Source organism: Anastrepha ludens, chromosome 4 (genome assembly GCF_028408465.1).
Source record: "Anastrepha ludens isolate Willacy chromosome 4, idAnaLude1.1, whole genome shotgun sequence".
Lineage (NCBI taxonomy): Eukaryota > Metazoa > Arthropoda > Insecta > Diptera > Tephritidae > Anastrepha > Anastrepha ludens.
Genome location: NC_071500.1, coordinates 34,797,891 through 34,817,835, shown reverse-complemented (window position 1 = coordinate 34,817,835; position 19,945 = coordinate 34,797,891). Strand labels below are relative to the sequence as shown.

General features: G+C 34.1%; 4 protein-coding genes and 1 long non-coding RNA gene across 6 annotated transcripts in view; 2 read left to right on the top strand and 3 right to left on the bottom strand.

Moving 5' to 3' along the window:
- The window catches only part of LOC128861607 (ribosomal protein S6 kinase beta-2), a 49,516-nt gene extending 44,144 nt beyond the window's left edge, over window positions 1-5,372 (bottom strand). The window contains exon 1 of one of the 2 annotated variants that reach the window (XM_054099855.1): window positions 5,174-5,372. The gene's annotated coding sequence lies outside the window, so the exon portion shown is untranslated. Of the gene's footprint in view, window positions 1-5,003; window positions 5,028-5,173 lie in introns of those variants that run through there. The other variant, XM_054099858.1, reaches the window with a different exon arrangement.
- LOC128861610 (uncharacterized) lies at window positions 4,566-5,320 on the top strand. The gene is made up of 2 exons (XR_008454392.1): window positions 4,566-4,731; window positions 4,866-5,320. It is a non-coding gene; the product is annotated as an uncharacterized LOC128861610 (long non-coding RNA).
- Window positions 5,373-6,920: 1,548 nt separating the features above from the next.
- Window positions 6,921-9,365, bottom strand: LOC128861600 (E3 SUMO-protein ligase ZBED1-like). The gene is made up of 4 exons (XM_054099843.1): window positions 9,247-9,365; window positions 9,091-9,153; window positions 7,299-8,896; window positions 6,921-7,244 (listed from the first exon to the last, which is right to left on the bottom strand). Exons 1-4 carry the CDS (start codon window positions 9,305-9,307, stop codon window positions 7,056-7,058), a joined length of 1,911 nt encoding a protein of 636 aa, XP_053955818.1. The 5' UTR covers window positions 9,308-9,365; the 3' UTR covers window positions 6,921-7,055.
- Window positions 9,366-9,439: 74 nt separating this feature from the next.
- LOC128861599 (choline transporter-like 1) lies at window positions 9,440-16,589 on the top strand. The gene is made up of 9 exons (XM_054099842.1): window positions 9,440-9,815; window positions 12,567-12,940; window positions 13,005-13,153; window positions 14,422-14,651; window positions 14,733-15,030; window positions 15,336-15,615; window positions 15,667-15,829; window positions 15,887-16,108; window positions 16,160-16,589. The coding sequence occupies exons 1-9, from the start codon at window positions 9,702-9,704 to the stop codon at window positions 16,382-16,384; spliced, it is 2,055 nt and encodes a 684-aa protein (XP_053955817.1). The 5' UTR covers window positions 9,440-9,701; the 3' UTR covers window positions 16,385-16,589.
- Window positions 16,590-16,811: 222 nt separating this feature from the next.
- On the bottom strand, window positions 16,812-19,496 carry LOC128861602 (ribosome biogenesis protein BRX1 homolog). The gene is made up of 3 exons (XM_054099845.1): window positions 19,309-19,496; window positions 18,448-19,243; window positions 16,812-17,057 (listed from the first exon to the last, which is right to left on the bottom strand). Exons 1-3 carry the CDS (start codon window positions 19,420-19,422, stop codon window positions 16,909-16,911), a joined length of 1,059 nt encoding a protein of 352 aa, XP_053955820.1. The 5' UTR covers window positions 19,423-19,496; the 3' UTR covers window positions 16,812-16,908.
- Window positions 19,497-19,945: the final 449 nt, after the last annotated feature.

The window sequence follows — 19,945 nt, the reverse complement described above, 5'->3', positions numbered from 1 at the left end:
TATCCTGAATGAGAGAGCAATTATTCATGAATTCTTCCCAGGGATGCCAACTTTTACCTTCATATCAACAAATTTCTAAAAAAATTGGTTTTTTTGGTAGATTTTTCTTCAATAACTAAATTTAATATATACTAAACTTTCTATTATAATAATGAATTAAGATAATGAACAACAATAAACAAGCAATTAAACATTTCAAAAGTTCGCGTAATACTGTTTTTTAATTGCTAGATGTAAAGAAGATTAAGACCTCTGAAAATATTTAATTTGAGATTAAATTAAAATCTTACATATTGGAAAGCAATGACAGTTAAATCTTCAATAATATTGATCACTGCATATACTGACGAATCTGTAAATTATTCACACTTATCTTATGATTACTTAAATAGTTTTTGAGATCGGATATATTTTTGTAAATTGATTTTTTTGAATTGAACTAAGAAATCCGGAAAATCAAATTTTTTAGCAAATTACTTTATAAAACTGCAAACTCTCTTCAGCTACCGAAGTTTGTCAAATGTTTCAGAATTTTTAGCTACTATATGATACCATTTCTTTTTTTTTTTTCATAAAAAGTGGACGTGATTGACAACTAATTTCGCCCATCTAAATCCAATACACTCTGAAATGCACAACTGCGTATAAAAATAAACAACCAAGAGTATATACATATGTATATAAATCATAAATAATAAAATCAACAATGCCCAAAATTGATTCCCACATTTAACAACTGCGGCAACTCTTACTCATAAGTTTTGACATTTCATAAATAAAATCCGTTTTTTCGTAATTTCTGCAATTTTTGACGATATTTTTTAAGACCGTAAGTTACGTATTATTTTCGCATAAAAAACCACTAATATTAAGTGTATTTGTATGGTGTGGATGCAGTGAAAGCGCTGAAAATTCTATTTAAAAATTTGAAACGGCGAACGGCAAAACAAAGTGCACAGTGTTCGACTGCCGACAAAAACATAATTTTATTTCTAATGTGTAATATATTACTCTGTTTTAACTTTTAATTTAGATAAATAAAGTTAAATAAAATATGCAATATAAAACATTTGGTTCAGCATGACCTCAAATAAAAGAACAATGTTAAATTTGAGTCCGAAGTGAAGTGTAACTTTTTTATGCAAATATGTAGACGGAGAATCATAATGCCTTGTATGTGAAAAACGTGAGGTGTGTAAGGTTTTTAACATAAAGAGACATTATGAGCTGCACAGGAGTGAATATGATGAATATGTAGGAGAAGAAAGGAAAAGTATATACAAATCCTTAAGTCTAAATGAAGAGCCCGATTCGATGTGCCAAATTACAGAAAGTCGAAAAAATTCATATTATTAAATTTTTTTTTAAATTTCTTAGAAAAGCGAAGATTACGTTGTAGATGCATAGCGTGCAACTTATGAAATCGCGTTAAACCTTGTTCGTGAGAATCGTGCATTTTCGGATGGCGAATTGGTGAAGTCTTGTATATTAAAAGCAGTAGGAATTTTGTCCCCTTACCTCGTAGAACTCTAAGCAGACGAGTAGATGAAATGGCGGAAATTACAGAATCGCAGTTAAAAGAGCGTATAAAATCATTCACAGCGATTTCATTGGCAATTGACAAAAGTACAGATATATCCGACATAGCCCAATTAGCGATTTTTATCCGAGGAGTTGATGCCCACCTAAATATATGCGAAGAACTTTTGGACATTATTCCAATGAAAGGGACGACTAAAGGTGAAGATTTATTTCAATGTGTTAATGAACATGGTATTGAACGCATGGGTGTATCATGGCGAAAAGTGGTTTGCGTTGTCATCGATGGTGCGAAATCCATGAGCGCATTCGAACAAATTTCTCTAATCATTTTTGTGTACTTTGTCATACTGTGCGCATTGTCATATGCGTGTGATTTAAATTTGAGAGCAACTAAGTACTCACCAAGAATACCCACTCTGCTATGATAATTTCATCAATGTTTTTTGAAAAAATCCTCTATTTTTTTAATGGAAATATGTATAAATTGTCCTTTTTAGCAAAATAAAATGTATAACATGCATTGTTTAAATAAAACATGGCTGGTTGAGATTACTGTTCGCTGTTCTGACCAGCATTCTTTAAAAAAATGGACTAACATAAAACTGAAACTATGAAACTTTGACATGCGAATGTTCAAACTTCTTGATTATAAAATCGCCTATGCTTCTTGATTACAAAAATTATAAAAGTAAATAAAATAGAAATTTGCAAAGATGATGTTAATATTCAAAGAAGCGTTTCCAATAAAAAAAACGAGAAGCATTTTATTATTTAATATGAACGATCTAGCAAATCCCAACACTTCAAAATCCCCTAACATGGAATGAAGTCCCCTTATCTGGTAACTTTGCTATTGGCAAAGCTTCACTCTCTTTTTTACAAACACATATGCGTTGCTCAGAACTGATTAATATACGTACACGCCTATTGCTTACCCTCCTGATGAAAGTTTGTCGCCCCCTCATCTAGCACTTTGCTAGCACGCTCTGCTGCGAGCGTGCCACTCTGCTGCCCGTCCCTAGTCTAGTTCATCTAACGGTAGGCCCAGGAAACATGCTGTTTCGACGGGTTGGGTCCAGAGGGAGAGGGGTGTTAGATGAGTCGGTTTTAGTGGGCATATGAAAAGGTGGTTAGTGTCGTGCGCGGTGCCTTCACATGCCGGACATATGTTTAGTATGTCGAGGTCGATTCTGGATAGGTAGGATTTTAACCTGCAATATCCAGAACGTAATTGTGCCAAGGTTACGCGAGACTCTCGGGGAAGTTGGAGCTATTCGTCTGCGATTGGTGGTGGTTGGACTCCGACAACGTCATTCGGGGGTCGGGAGGTTAAGAAGGTGGTGAGAGTCTCCCGATGAATGTCGTTTATAGCCTGTCTGTACACTGTACGATCCAGTAACTGTCTGTTTGAATTGTCTGAAAAAACGGTCCTTTACCCCGCTTAACTTTTTTCCAAACCCAATACACACTTTTTTTTTGTAATATTTCACTTTAGATATTATATGAAACACCAACTATATATTCTCAATGTACACAAATGGCAAAGTAAACATACAGATGTAAACAAAACAAATAATTTTGACGTTATGTATATCTACAGCGAAAAAATCAGCTGGGCGGATGCCATCATCCGCTTTGGGCGAATCTATTCAAGTTGGTAGCATTCGAGAAACAACATTTTTTAAATCAAAACTGTCAAGGGAAAGGTAATAGAAAAATGGAATTAATTCACAACACAACAACAATATCCGTCAATCTGTTTTACTGCCATTTGTAAATTAAAGGCGAGCTGAAGAATAAGCAATCAACTACTCTAACTAATGCTAATTGAGCACCATAGGTGACGCCATTAAAAACAGTTACTTTATTTTTTGTGATTTCGACAAGTGACGTCAGCTCCCTTTCCACTACAAAACAAACAAAATGAAGAGAAATTACATGTTTGTGAAAATTCAGTGAATGGTCTGGTAATATTATGACTTGTGAGAATGAAACTAATGAAAACGAAGTGCCGTGTGTTAAATTGTGAAAGCTCAAATTAATGTAAAGCCTTCAAATGGAGTTTGTTCTCGTTTTTTTTTTTTTGTGGAAAACGCCGTGGCAAGAAAGTGTGTGTGTGTGTATAATTTCTTTTGTTTGTTTCTATAGCTTTCGCCTACTCTTCTTCTTCACAATCAAGTAATACCCCTTCTTTTTGTTTGTTCATTCATGTACTCTTACGACACGGCGAATTCACACGGCGCAATCTTGTATTCTATCATTCTTGTACTCTTATCTCGAGGTCGCTGTGCCATAAGAGTCCATTAGCCTGGACAGCGGGTTAATGGGTACCCGTTATCAAAATTAGAACACATTTAATAGCATAAAATTGCACAGAATTGCAGCGGAGACGGATTTCTTGGCTTTGGTTATTTTTATTTAATTTATTTATATTTTCTCAACAGCAGGCACAAGAAAACACACAAAATATCAACAATTTAGAAATAAAAGATAAATGAGCATTAACGAGTTGCTTCACAACTATAGCAAACGAAAAGATTTCCATATAGCATTAATTTTATTGTAAGCATAAAACGTCAGCTGGAAACCGTCCCGTCGAAATAGTTATTCCTGTCCCCGTCACAATTGCGTTCAACCGACCGAATTTTCCCCGACGATAGTGGATCAGCTGAGCACCACCGCTGTCCCGTTGCAATTCTATTTCGGGCCTAACCAAGGCGAATTTATTACAGGTGACAGCAAACACATATAAGTAAAACCCTACATGTATTTGTTGTTGCGTTTGGTGCAAGCATCATGTCAAAATCAGCAAGCAAATGTAAACATACGAATGTAAACATACCAATACATACAAACAAAGCATATCATTTTGACGTAAGCCACACCTACGGCGAAAAATTCAGCTGGGTGAATGCTGTCACCTTATTAAATCCACCTTGGGCCTAACTGTTTTCGGAAGATGCCACCTTCTGTATTCAATTCGCCTTAGATAGAAACAAAGCATGAAGATTTTCAATGATCATTGAAAAACATGTCCATGTGTCTTCGAATGCGTTCGTATACATTCGCATATGCACTCATACATATTTTGTATATGGAATGTCGTATTAAATTTGTTCACCTTGAATCTTAAATACTTGGCGCTGTTTCCTACTTTATTACTCACATGGAACGACCCAAAATTACCAGGTAGTATTGAACTGATCCAAGCACATCATATGCATTACATATATAAGGAAATATTTAACCTTTTCTTGTGCTTAAACAGTATATGTTTGTTGAATTAGGTACATTTTATTTTCTTTAACACTATTCATTTTTAGGTTGATTCCACTTTATTATCATAAACATCACTTATGAAGGGCCTTATCCGTACGGTAATAAGCAAATATATCCTGTTATCATACATACGCATACAAATGATACAAATCACTGCGACCTCCGAAGCTAAATCTACTTACTCTATCGAACTTTTTTTTATCCCTACTGTATAAAAACCTCGCTACTCATTTATGCTTTAATATATTGAAGTCTAATTTAGTTTTTAACAAAAGGTCGTCGTGATTAATATTCTTGTAATCATTACAATGTCACTGAGTATGGTTTATGGAATGTCGTCATATCAATTTACCTCCTTTGACGTATTATGCTGTATTTTTACTCAAGTATCCATTCTCTACGCACACAATTACACTGAATGGCTAAATGTTCCGTTAAAATCAGTTGGAAACTTAATGATTTTAGCTCGAACTTTATTTAAAATTGATATTCTTGAAAATTTTGTTTTTCGTCACTTAAAGACCGTCTAAATAGAAGTGTTGTTGTTTTCTAAATATACTATAAATACATACGTGCAGGTTAAGAGTTGCCAACTCATAATTTTTTTTAATAATACAGCTCTGTTTACATAATGCACAAACTATTTTTTATTTTATTCCATGTAATTGATTATGCTGGGATTTACTATAATGCACCATGAACAATTTTAGGCAAACCATAATGTCTTATTAAATGGAACTTAGTGGAGATGTTAGAGAGTGGTTCAGGAACAACCTTTATAACTCCCAATTATTCCGGAAATAATAGTTTGGTAATTATTTGTCTTCAAAAAGAGCTTGGGGATACTTCACTATAGTTTGGCACATTACAATATATATCTTTCTAAACTTCACTGTAATTCACAAAATATACACTCACACGTGTGTTTTTACTTATTTTTATATCTGTATTCGAAATATTTCAATGAAAATTAAATGCGACCTATATCATCATTTTCCAATTTTAAACGCGAATAAGAATTAATTGGAATTGACAACAGTTAGGGTTGTCGGATGCCTGCAAATGAAAATAAAAATATGAACAAAAATGAAGTATTTCAGTTAAGTGTTGATGATGGGGTTGGGGGTTATTGTGCCTCCTTACTACAAACACGCATATGATGTTTTAATTTTGGGTTCAATGGTTTTAACGTGGAAAGGAGTTCTATGCAAAAATACTGTGGATGGTATAGCTGGAGTTGGACTAACGAAGAAAAGTTCTAAGCAAAAATTTTAAAAATTTACGAAAACCCTTTTAGTCAACGCTCCTGTAAACTTCAATTTTATATGTTTATATTTTGAAAAATGTTTCTTAATTCTAAGCTAAGACAAAAAATATTGCAGAGTTACAAAGTGATCGTATCTCTATCCAAACTTTGTTCTTATTTCAGGTGTCTGGCAACACCAACTTTTCGCTAAATTACACAACTTTAACAATAAATTACTTAAAAACTACAAGCCTCCGGAGGGTACGGTTTTCAGTTTTTTCTAATTTATCAAAAATCGAGAGTTGTAAACAAGACTTCACAATTTTCTTAACATTCCACTTTTCGTTCCATATAACAGGGATTATGTTAACATATTTGCTATCAATACTACAATGCTACGTTTACAATGTCTCGTTTACGACCGAAATATTTTTATTTTACTTTTTTGATTCGGTTCGCTAATTATGTATTTCAAGCACGTTTTCTTGGGCACTTGAAGTTTTGTTGTCCATTTTAAAAAATTATTTACTAGTAAAAATTGAGAATGAAATCGAGTTTATGCTAGTTTTCACATCTAAAGATGAAACCCTTAAAGTGCGAGAGTAAACACGACTCTGTTATAGAGCTGGCAAAAGATCGATGTTTGTCCACATCGATGTTTCGATGTTTTTTATTTGAAAACATCGATTAATCGATTAAACATCGAAGTTAGTAAAAGAATTTTTTTTTTTCATTTATTTAATATTGACTTCATTATTCAACATATATATAAAAAAATAACAAAATAATGTTTTTCAAACAAACTTAAATTAACAGTATTTTGATTTTTTCAAAACAAATTAGATTACGAAAATATTATTACTTAACTTAACACTATTTAAAGCTTTTAAAAACAAATGAAATATCCAAAATATAATGATAACTTAACATAACAGTTTTGTGAGTTTTTCAAACAAATTAAATTATGAAAATATAATGACTCAACTTATCAGTTGTTTGAGATCCATTCATTTTTATTTAGGAAAACCAGCATATCCACATTTTTTGGCTTTAGTGAACTTCGTTTTTCACTCACTATTAAACCTGCTTTGCTGAACATACGCTCACTTTCAGTTGACGTAGCCGGTACGCAGAGATATTTTTTTGAGCTCATCTTCAATGGCTCATCAGTCGAGATCTGAAAAAAGTTTAGTATTAATTATAATGCTAGATTTTATATAGCATGAATTACCTTCCAGTAGTCTAAAGGGTTTAAACTAGAGTTTATATTTTCCATGTTGAAGTATTGACGAAGGGTCAAAATCGAATCAACTCGGGAATTACGAATTTTTTGAGTTTTGTTTTTTTCCAAAAAATTAAGAAGTGGAGTTTTATCGCATAGTGGTGTTGGCAGGCTAGATATATTTGGAGGGTGATTTTCTTTGTAAAGTGGCGAAAGTTCATTTTCTAAAAATTTTTCGGCTTCTATAGAGTTTGTATTTGAAAAAAAACCCTCCTTTTTAAAACGCGGATCCAGTAATGTCGACAAACGAGTCACAGTTCTTTTTTCATATGGCAGTAGTCTTTGCCGTATGCCTTCCATTAACAAGTTGCATACGTTACGGCCATCATCAGTTTCTAGTCGATCTTTGATTTCACTCAAATTATGCAAAAGTCCTCTAACCAATGGTATAATTAGCGAAACTGTTACATTAGAGCTGGATGATGTTTGTACCGTCGCATCCTCGAATAGTGAAAGAACCTGCTTTAAATCTTCCAGAACAGATAGCTCATCAACTGATAGAGGTAGTATTGCTTTCGGAGTATCTAACAGGACTTTAGCAATAGCTGACTTTGTGGCCAAAATGCGCTCAATCATGTAGAAAGCACTATTCCACCTTGTAGGGCACTCCTGTTTTAGACTATATGGCTTCATTGGTTCCTGGGCTTGCTTAAATTTTGCATACGCTATTGAGCTGCTCTTGAAAAACGAAACTATGCTTTTGCACTTTCCCATAATTGTGTTAATATTTTCAAGGGAAAAACAGCTTTGGACAATTAAATTAATGCAATGAGCAAAGCAAGGCACGTTTCGCTTTTGTAGAATCTCACATGCTTTTACAACGTTCCTCGCGTTGTCTGTAACAATTGCGCTGACTTTGTCAATAACTTGCCATTCCACAAGGACTTCGCGCAAAGAATTTGCAATATTTTGCGACGTGTGGTTGGTTTCGTCAATGAGATTTTTGGTTGACAAAACAGCTGCTTTTAGCTCAAAGTTGTCATTGATGAAATGGCAAGTGACTGTCATATAACTTTCGTTAGCCCGTGACGTCCAGCAATCTGTTGTTATAGCGCAATAGTCCACTCGGTCCAGAATACAGTGTAATTTGTCTTTCATATTTGTGTAAAAGTCTTGCATGCATGTGTTTCTCAATTTGTTACGAGAAGGCAGCTCGTAGCGAGGATCCAATGTACTGACAAAATTACGAAATCCTTTGTTTTCAACAACTGAGAACGGTCGCATGTCGGAGCATATATAGTGCATTAGTGAGCTATCAAGACTCTTTTTCCTAGCGGAAGATGCTTCGTATTTTTTTTCAATGAAGGACAAAATAGACCCTGAAGATTTCGGAAGCTCGCTAACAGTTAATCCTGCATGCATCCGTTTCAGGTGTCCAGCCAAATTAGTGGTATTGCCACATGTTATATATGTTTTTCCACACTGAATGCATTTAGCTGAACTGCCATCCTTTGATTTGTTAAAAAATTGCCATACAGCTGACTGACCGTACCTTGTTCTTTTTGCTGGGTTTTCTTCTTCCACCTCCTTTGAGCTCGTCTTTGAAACTGCAAAAAAAAAAAACAAAAAATAATTTGTAGTATTATATATATGTATGTATGTACAAGTACTCTTATACACCTAGTCATCACTTTGCGTTGGGTATACGTTCCCAAAAAGTACGACTCAAAGCGACGTCTAGGTGTAGATATTTTGTATTAACAATACGCACTCAGCTACATACATAAAACGATAATCTTACCTTTGCCACTAGAACTTTCTACAAACCGCTCCATTTCAATCACTGCCTGCCAACACCAAAAGCCTAAAATTTAATAATTTTCATATTAAAATGGTATACTTAATCAGTTTTTTTAATGTAGAAAAGTTTTTTAATGCATAAAAGTTTCTTACTTACCACTTTCGTTCCACGTGCAATTACTAAGTGATGGTACAAAATTTGCGAAAACATCGAACATCGGTTTACGAACATCGATGTTTCATTTTCAAATTGAAACATCGATACATCGATATAACATCGATATTCCGCCCAGCTCTACTCTGTTATTCTTAATGGTTCGTTAGTAGTGCGTTAAAGTCACTCGCTCTAGAGAAATGGAAAACACTTAATAAAAAGTAGAAACAGATTTAAACGATATAACATACGCTAAAGCGAATCATATAAACAACGATTTTTTATTTGTTGTTTACTACTTTTTCTTTCACCTAAAAGAGCCTATGTATAAGAAAAAAGTCATTAATTTATTTTAATTAGCAAAGGAGTGTTGCTAATTCTAGGATTTGCTCTGCGGTGAAAATAATTAAAAATTAAGTTATTGAATCAGCATTTACAAACATTGTGAAACAATCGCAATGGGTTGTGCCGAAAGTAAGGATGGTGAAGAGCCGCAAGGAAACCGACCCAAATATAGGACATGCACTGATACGTTTTGGCTTGCAGTATTTATACTCTTTTGGCTATTTTTGGTGAGTAATTATCTGAAATCATTACCATATACTAGCTCCATTCTCTGACCGGGCGAAAAAGTGAAAGTGATTCAAGTCTCAATTGAGTTTAAACCAAATTTACGCTCTACAATGTACATACATACATTCTAGCAGGTGAAGGTGATGGCGTCATTTTTAAGGTTTACTATCTTGAAATATTTACCGTTTAGGTATTGCAATTTGATTTCCATTTATTGGAATTATATAAAAAATAGAACTTAGAAGTGCCTAAAAAATAGACGCATACATATATGAACATATGTAAATAAAACGTACTACATATGTATGTATAATTATACCCTTGTGTATCATTCCATCTTTTATATACATATGCAATATTAGTAATGTACTAGCATATTGCTCACATTGTTTGCAAGTGACGACACCACCTCCACTTGGGGCTTAATGCGGATTAGTTACTCATACCGGTTGCATGTTTGTAATTCTTAAGGCATATGTTTTTGTATTTGTGTATGAGTAGTATGCATACATATTTATTACTTCTAATCACGATATCACAATACTGGTACTATAATACTAACTTTGATAAATAATAACTTTACATAATTATATTTTATTTCCATTAATAAATTTATATTTTAAGAATTTGCGATTTCTCTAACTTTTTAGTTGCAAGTAATGAAATATTAAATTAAACCTTCTTTACCATCGAACTCAATTCTATGGACCGAGGTTGTTTTATCGTAAAAATTTAAAATTTTGTCCTAAATTTTGAAGGAATGGTTTAAATACGGGTGGTTCCAGCACCGTTGATAGGCATAATATACCGTTATTACCTGCGCTTTCATCTCTTTAAGACGTATAAACGTATCAGTTGGCTGATTTTTTTTGATTAAGAAATTAAATTCCTGAGGGATATCAGACATCAAAAAAATTTTATTTTTTTTATTATTTTATCTACATGCAACTCGATGTACAGAATGCATATTTTTTATTTTATTATTCTTATACATGCATGAATATTAATTTACCTACATATGTACATATATACACTGAAGAGCAAAACTGTAACAAAATGTAATACTTTCTATTTCAACACATTTTTTTTTAGACATGTTTTAACAAATCAAATATTTTTTTTGCATAACTTTATTGGCATGTATGTACTCTCTCTCTCAAACCGGTTTGGTGTCAATGCAACAACAACAACACTAGTAGCAAGCAATAATGCAAATAAAGACAAATGTTACAGTTTTGCACTCAACCCACTTTTTATTTTTTACAATAAATAAAATAAATATTAATAAGATGTCCAATATCCTTTGGATTTTTTCAGCTCGTGGATACGATTGGGCATACTTCGTGTATACCTCAAGGACAAAGTCAGTCGGAATAGCATCCCATACATCGCGTGTTCGCTCCCACAACTCATTAACTCCACTGGGCGGACTTGAATATTCGGCAAGCTTCGATTTTACATGACTCCATAAATTTTCGATTGGGTTCATGTCCGGTGATTGTGGAGGCCACTTCGAGTTACGAAATTTTTGGCGTTGCATCCAATTTCGTACAACATGTGCGGTGTGCTTAGGGTCATTGTCTTGCTGAAAAATTACTTTTTCAGCAGCAAGACCCATGCTTTCCACTACACCCGGCAGATTTTGTTGCAATATGGCCAGGTATTCCTCTTTCCGCATTATACCGTCTATTCGTACTAAAGGACCCACACCATTTTTGGAAATGCAGCCCCACACCATAATGGAGCCACCACCATGTTTTACTGTCTGCTTGATGTGATGTGGCTGGACTGCATTTGGGTCTTTAACCCAATACCATCCCCGACCACCGACTGAAATCGATTGATTTGGGTTTCATCAGACCAAATCACCTGCAATCGTTTTGAAATTTTATGAAAAAAGGTCTTTTATAATCCATTTATAAAGACGTACCTGATCCCAATCTTCAACTGTCCAGCTTTGGTGAGCCGCAACAAAATCCCGCCTCAACCGCACATGTCTTTTTGTCAGCATTGGCTTGGTTTTCTTCTCCGCTGCCTTTAGCCCCAGTTTTGACAGGCTGCGCCTGGCTGTCCACTGACTGGCATCAATATCCAGCATCTTTAGTGCTTCTTTGGGAGTGACCGCCTTGCTGCTTGTTACCAAATTTGCCAGATGGCGGGCATCGCGGTCGCTTATCTTCCTTGGCCGGCCTCCTTTGTTACTGGGAACAGCGTCTGGTACATTTTTCCGCAGCCTTTGCACAGCCATGTGGCTCACTTCGAATTTTTTAGCTATTTTTCTTATAGACTCGCCCTTCTTCAGCAAATCAATTATTTGGCGTTGTACTTCCCGATTTAACATTTTGTCTTATTCACGGTCACGTTTATAATAATTAAAAATCCACCAAATATATAATTACGAGAAAAATAACGGAAAATTTGAAAATTAAGAGTGAGTGCAAAACTGTAACATTTGTCTTTATTTGCATTATTGCTTGCTACTAGTGTTGTTGTTGTTGCATTGACACCAAACCGGTTTGAGAGAGAGTACATACATGCCAATAAAGTTATGCAAAAAAAATATTTGATTTGTTAAAACATGTCTAAAAAAAATGTGTTGAAATAGAAAGTATTACATTTTGTTACAGTTTTGCTCTTCAGTGTACATAATTAATAGTTAAAAAATTCGACATAAATTAAGATGTGGTTAGAAAAAAATATGATTATAGATATTACACCGACAAGTGAATGAAACGAGTTTTTTATTTCAGATTGTTATAGCGATATTTTCTTTTGTTTATGGAAATCCATTACGAGTAATTAACGGTTATGACTCATTCGGAAATACCTGTGGTGTTCAACGCAATGAAAAATTCACAAATTTCCCACTTTCCGGCATGAACACCCTTGATAAACCGGAGCTATTTTATTTTGACTTCAAAAATCCCCGTCAGTCTATTAAAATATGTGTAAAAGAATGCCCGAAAAGAGATATTGCAAATAAGGATGAGCTCTACAAATACTACCGGGACACACATATGACATTTTGCAGTTATGATTTTAATATGGACCTACTTTCCGGACCTAATGTTGACAAATATTTCAATTATCTGGGCCCATGTCCCAAACTTCCAATCTATGAAGAGTATGTAAAAGTTGTATATAATACCTCTTTATTATCATTATATTAATTTACTTAACATTTCTAGATCTCCGGTTTTACATCGCTGTATGCCGAAAGGCAAGAATGCAAGTGAATTGTACAAACTACTTAACTCATGGGATGTTGCTCAACAATTTTTAGGTGATATATATTCAACCTGGCACATTGTGGCTATAATTTGCGGGTTTGCATTATGTGAGTATTGTATATACCAGAATATGTATATGCACGTATCTTTAATTAATATGTAAGTTTAATATTAACACTCATCAGTCCCTCCCAAAAAATGTCAATTTGACTCAGCATCAAAAAATATAATTTAATCAATAAAAACGTAAGAAAAGTGTGTATATTTATAGACATCCTAACGTCACGCTACAAAGTGTTCCAGGTAGTAATGTCATTCGTTTTCAATATGCAGACTTAGCAGTCTAATTTTTTCTTGATTCCGCCTGGTCTAGTGCGACCACCTTTAATGAATGCGCCTTGGTTTGTCTTATTATATATATTTATATATTATTGTAATATTGTAATATTTATATATATCCCTTTTTTGGATGTTTCGCCGAGCTCCTCCTCCTATTTGTGTTGTGCGTCTTGATGTTGTTCCACAAATGGAGGGACCTACAGTTTCAAGCCGACTCCGAACGGCAGATATTTTTATGATTTTTCATGGCAGAAATACACTCGGAAGTTCGCCATTGCCTGTCGAGGGGCGACCGCTATTAGAAAAATGTTTTTCTTAATTTTGGTGTTTCACCGAGATTCGAATCTCCGTTCTCTCTGTGAATTCCGAATGGTAGTCACGCACCAACCCATTCGGCTACGGCGGCCGCCGTATGTTTGTCTTATTACACATAATATAAAGCAAATCAAAATACATTGAAAAATAAATACAAAATAAGAAAAGATTCATAGCCTAACATTTTTCACACAAAATGAAGCGATGTTGTTATCAAATTAACACAAATTAATACGTGTTAAAACCCCTAACAATTTATCATGCGTCAAATTAAAAAAGCCAAAGGCAGCTTAACTGCATTACGAAAAAATGCAAACGCTTGCACAAGATAAGTTCACTAGTTTGAAATTAATATTAACATTTAATTGAAGCCAATTCACATTAAACAGGTAGCAGCAATTTCCTTGCAATTTAGATTTTTTTTCTATTGGTACGTAAATTTTTGTTTATAGATTTTGACATTTTAAGGGTCAAAAGAATAAAAACAAAATACATTGATCTTGTTGTGTTTGCTCTACTGCAGCTACCTATTTAAAGTGCCTTGATTGAAGCCTTTTATAATAATTAGAATACAAATTGAAATCTTTTCGCCGACTACTTTTTTGTCGCTGTAGGGATCATGGATCGATATATTACGTTATATTTCAGCATAATTTCGTATTCTGTGTATTTTCTTATTTATTCATTTATAGTAAAAATTTTCTTTTTTCCGTTTTGTTAGTAATGTCAATTGTGTTAGTGACTCTAATGCACTGGATGTCTCGCATTATTTCTTGGCTTATCTGCGTTCTAGTTATTGTGGCCAGCACAGCTCTAACTGCTGCACTCTGGTACGCATATTATAGCATACGACACAAGTCAAAACTAAACGCTCAATATTCCATGCTGGAAGAATTTATAAGAAATGAAGACGCCGTCTATATACTCGCCATATTAGCGACTATAACTCTGGTGAGCTCAAAATTGTTTGCGCGTATTTAAAGATAAATTGATTTCATCATATATCTCTTTTATATTTAATTATAATTTCAGATTGTCTTAGTGGTTATAATTTACTTCCTAAAAAATAAACTTTCTGGTTTGTCCGCCCTCTTTGAAGAAGCTGGAATTTGTATGATGAACTTACCGGGCTTGTTGATTGCTCCTCTGCTGGCCTTTGTTGTTTTAGCCGCGTTTTTGGCCTTTTGGGTGTTGGTAGTGATTTGTATTGCCACAGCTAGTGCCCCAGGCCAGAGTCCAATAGCTCCATTCGATAATACAGCAGCTCATCAACAACCTCACTTAACAGAAATTGCCCCACCGAAAAATACTTCAGAAGTGAGCTTTAAGAGTGAGTTTCAAGTATCCTTCAGTATACTGTGTTTATTTCGTATGTGCTTAGTTTATAATTAATTAATAATAGCGTCTCGTCATATTGCTAGTTTTTATGTTTACGTTCTAATATGTCCGGTCTTTCCTTATTAAAATTGTGCGTTCACATGTCCATTAAACTGTGCTAAAAATGTAAGTTGTCCGCATATTTAAAAATTTAATTTTAAAAGATTTGTGTAAAAACTTGTTTGTCCTGTAAATTTGCTTATCACGTATTCTTTCAATAATTTTGTTAAACCGCCCTAATGGTAACTGTATTTTCAGCAATTTTACGCGTAGAATATACTGATGCTAAGGCAATACGAGGTATGTTTTGGATTTATGTGATTGGACTTATTTGGACGACTGAATTCATTTTTGCATGCCAGCAATTTGCACTTGCTGCTGCAGTTGCTTTCTGGTATTTTCAAAAACCCACTTCCACCCCCACCACATACGCAATTGGAAAGCTACTTAAATATCACTTGGGTACTGTAGCTAAAGGTTCATTTGTAATAACAATTTTCAAAATACCGCGTCTCATTCTGACCTATCTCTACGCCAAGTAAGTATAAGCATGTGAATAATACCTTTATAAAATTGCACTTTATTTCAGATTCAAAAAGGGCGAAGACAAAGGTTCCGAATGTGCTGCCTGTTGCCTCAAATGTTGTATTTGCGGTTTTTGGTTGCTGGAAAAATTCATACGGTTTTTGAATCATAATGCATATACCGTTGTTGCTATTGAGTCCATAAATTTCTGCCCGGCAGCGGGTATTGTAAGTTTGCAATTGAAATTAATATTTTGGATCTTAATTTTTTATTTACCGTGCTAGGCTTGGAACGCTATGGCAACAAATGCCCTGCAAGTGGCAACAATTAACAGTGTAGGCGACTTTATACTTTTCCTGGGGAAAATTATTGTTGCATCTCTTAGCGGTCTTATAGGCATTTTTATGCTGAAAGATCGTCCCGGATTGAATTTCTACATGGCTCCAGTTATTATTATCATAGTTTTCTCATTTTTCATAGCACATATTGTTCTGAGTCTTTTTGAGGTGAGTGAATGTGCCACTAAACAAACTAGCTTATAAGATTTTTATTTGCAGATGGTGGTGGATACACTATTTCTATGCGTTTGTGAGGACAAAACAATCAATGGCAGAGGCGGTCGTTGGGCTCAAAGTAATCTGGCCAAATTAGTTGGCGAAGAGCCACTGCAGCCTGGTGAAGAGCCACCCATACAAGTGGTGGAGATGATGCCAATCAATAAAGAACCATTCAGCGTAACTAGACTACCACGCACCGATGTCGTTGATGGTTTTACTGAATAAAACTAAAAACAAATAACCATCACTGGTTGAAGCGTACATTTAACAAACCATTCAACGAAGAAGCTTCATAAGTGGTCATAATGTTTTAAGATATTTATTTATATATACTTGAATATTTTTTTATCAAATTTTGTATAGCAAGCTGAGAAGCAGAAACAGCCGAAATCCAACGATGATTAGGTGTACAAACAGGCTTGTGTATATACATACACATTATTTATGTATGCATACGTGTGTATATAGGAAACTTTAAAGTAATAATTTTGGGTTTGCGCTCGCAAAAAACACCTACCGGCGGCATTCATAAAGATATTAAATGATTTATATAGCAGTTTTATTTGCTTGTGAATGAAGAAGAGCCGAGGGAATCTTTAAGCACAAATTTACAATAATTAATAAAACTTAAGGATAGTTAATTCGTACAAAATTACAATATTTTGAAATAATATTCCACCATTTATTTATCATTTACATACTTTATTACGAAGAAGTTATAAATAAAACAACTATACATACATTTTTAATTATTTATCTTTATTTGATACTTTTGATTTCTTCTTCGCGATAAGTTCAGCTGCCGCTTTTAGCTGTTTTTCCTTGATTTTCTTTGTCAGCGCTGCTTTGGTAGATTTTTTGTTACTGGCTTCAACTGTCTTCTTTTCCTTTGCCTTTTCTGCAAAATAATAAAAATATTTGCGTCAATGCAAAACTCTCAAATAATGGGTAAGTGTTTGATGAAATATGTTCTGTACGAGCATAAAGTATTTTAAATGTATTTAATATAAATTTATAGACTTAATATTTATAAACTTAAATTTATAGACTTAATATTGGAAGTCTTGCTATTTATTTTACTAATGTGTTAGGACAGTTGTAAAGTGGAACGTGTGAGGGCCCTTTACTATTTCTCCAAACATGTAACAATCGGTTGCCACTGGAACGATCCAGATCATTTTTATGGGTGTTGGCAAGCAAGATATGAAACGTCTTTTTGGTAGTGCGAAGAACCATAAAAACTTTGCTACATTATTGTAGAAAAATTGTTGTCGAAAATGCATTCGGTATACTTAAACCAAGACTCAGACGATTACTTGATATAAAGTAAATAACAGATCAATACCCTATCGCTAAAATAATTACATGTAAATGTATTCTACACAACATTTGTTGTTGTGATTAAAAAGGAAACATTCCAACGACAAGCGGTTCTATGTTACCGGAACGACCCGGATTTAATTACTGTCACTTCAGCAATTTTGATGCTGCAACCACAACATTAAAAGATGACGGATCTTTACATAATACACATTTTCAATAAAACGATATTTCAACTGAATATTGGAGTTTTTTTTTTTTATTGGAGTTTACAAGCGCTAATCAATTAAAATATTATCTATTTGCCGCAATAGCTTATCCCTGATAGCGTACCACTAACATTTTTTGCAAAAAAAAAAAACTCATGAAATTTATCTTTGAAATAAAAGCTTTTCTAATTTACTTCATGTTTATGTAAACATTTGCTGAACAGAACGGATCATCAATTGAACCAGAATCGTATCGGTTTTGAATTATTAATTAATTAACTATAAGTTGCAAAAAAAAAGTAATAACATTGACCGTTGAACAATTGGCACCTATTATCTGTTCGATTTTCTTGCGCTTGTATAGAAACTTCCATTATATTCACGCGTAATGCCCTTTTTAACGTCATTCCCAGTCCAACACATCTTTGTGAAAACGGTCCCCTCGCACCCTTATTAAATTTAAATTACTCCAAATGGACATGTGGCATATGAAGTTTATAGAAGATTCTGTTGCCCATGCCACGAATGCTGTGATAGTCAAATAAACACTCGAAACTCTGAACTACCTGAGTAATATGTAATTTGGTACTTTTTTTATCTAAGTAGGTTCTGCCATATCATTCTATATAAAATCAATTAAATTCTTTAAAGCATACCTACGAGTATTAAAGCAAAACAGACAAAAACAAACTTTCAAAGCTAAGCATAAATAATTTGGTGATTTTCGTTGCCCTTAAAAAAAATGAATGAATGACTTACCTGCTATTAATTTCGCTGTGGTTATCGCGTCTTCGTTTTCAAATAACTCTTGATATTCGAGTCCCTCGTAAGCTTCCTGTGGTCTATTAGCTTCCTGATGTACTTTTTGCTCTATACGATTTACATACTTCTCCTTTGCCGCCTTCTTAAGTATTTGACGTTGCCGGGAAGGGCTTACGTAGTTTGGATTTTCCCATAAGGTATTTCCAGTAAAAGATCCCTCAAATATTTTTACCGGATTCATAACAAATCTTGGTCCGATCTCTGCTAAACCACCGTCCTCAGAAAGGATTTGAAAATTTCTAAACCATATACGATCATCCAAACACGTAAAAGTATACACATGGTCTACAAAGGGTTGACTCTTGGGATGATGATTGGGCACACCAAACGTCTGAGTGAATAATTCTTTCAATAATTTTAAATGTGGCACTTCATCAAATTTGGAATCGAAAGATAATAGTGGTCTTGATCCTCGCAGACAGTTCCCGGTCATTTTTAATTCAGCCATAGTGTGTATATTTTCAACAAGAAACTTAGCCGACGGTCCTGACGTTGTATTAGCAACCCACATATATAAATCGCGTTTACGACGTCCTTCAAAGAGGATTGCCTTATTGCAGTGCTTCATATCGCACATCTCGTTTATTACAGAAAGTGTTTTAGAACGTTCCATTTTTGACTCTGGCCTATGATGCGGCATTAGGGTTTTAATATCACGCATCAAATGGCGATCACGGTGGTTAATTCCCCTAGCAGCAAAAACCAATACACGCTGCTTATTGACCCATTTCAGCTGAAGAAAAAATATAATTCTATAACTTGTTTAATTTCGTTTGACAAACCCTTTAGCTTACTTACCCTTTTGGGCACAGTGTCTTCGGATGTTCTTTGTGCCGGAAGTGGGGGATTTTCGTCCATAGGCACGATCTCCAGCTCTTGAACCTTTTTCTTTTTTTGTAGCTTTCGTCCCATTATTTTTGATAAAACTTACTTAGCACTAGTGGTACTGTTGCACGTGTGGACTTATTTCAAAAACAAAGCTCTTCGATAGTTTACAAAATGATGTATCGAAAAACAACATATCGATAATTGCCATTGATTTCACAATCAGCGTGCTTACGTACAATGGCTACAAACATAATTTTTGTTGTGGAATTCCATAATTTTTTTGTTGAAAAAATAATCTGTCATAAACATATCAGTTGAATATTTTACAAAAACGATTTTCATGTTATGCGTTGAATAACTATAAGCATAAAGCTTTCAAAGTTTAAGTTAAGTAAAGTTTAAGAACTGACCAAGACGGCGATTTTCTGGCGCATGAGGTCAATATAAATTGATTGTTCCTGGACTTTTTAGCCATATATCAGAGCAACGCTTTTTAACATTATTAGACTATGTTAAGTTAATTAAACTTCTTTGTTATATTGCATGCCTTTTTGTTGGACAAATTATATTTTTAATAGTATTGCAGTGTATACTTGCAACCATACAA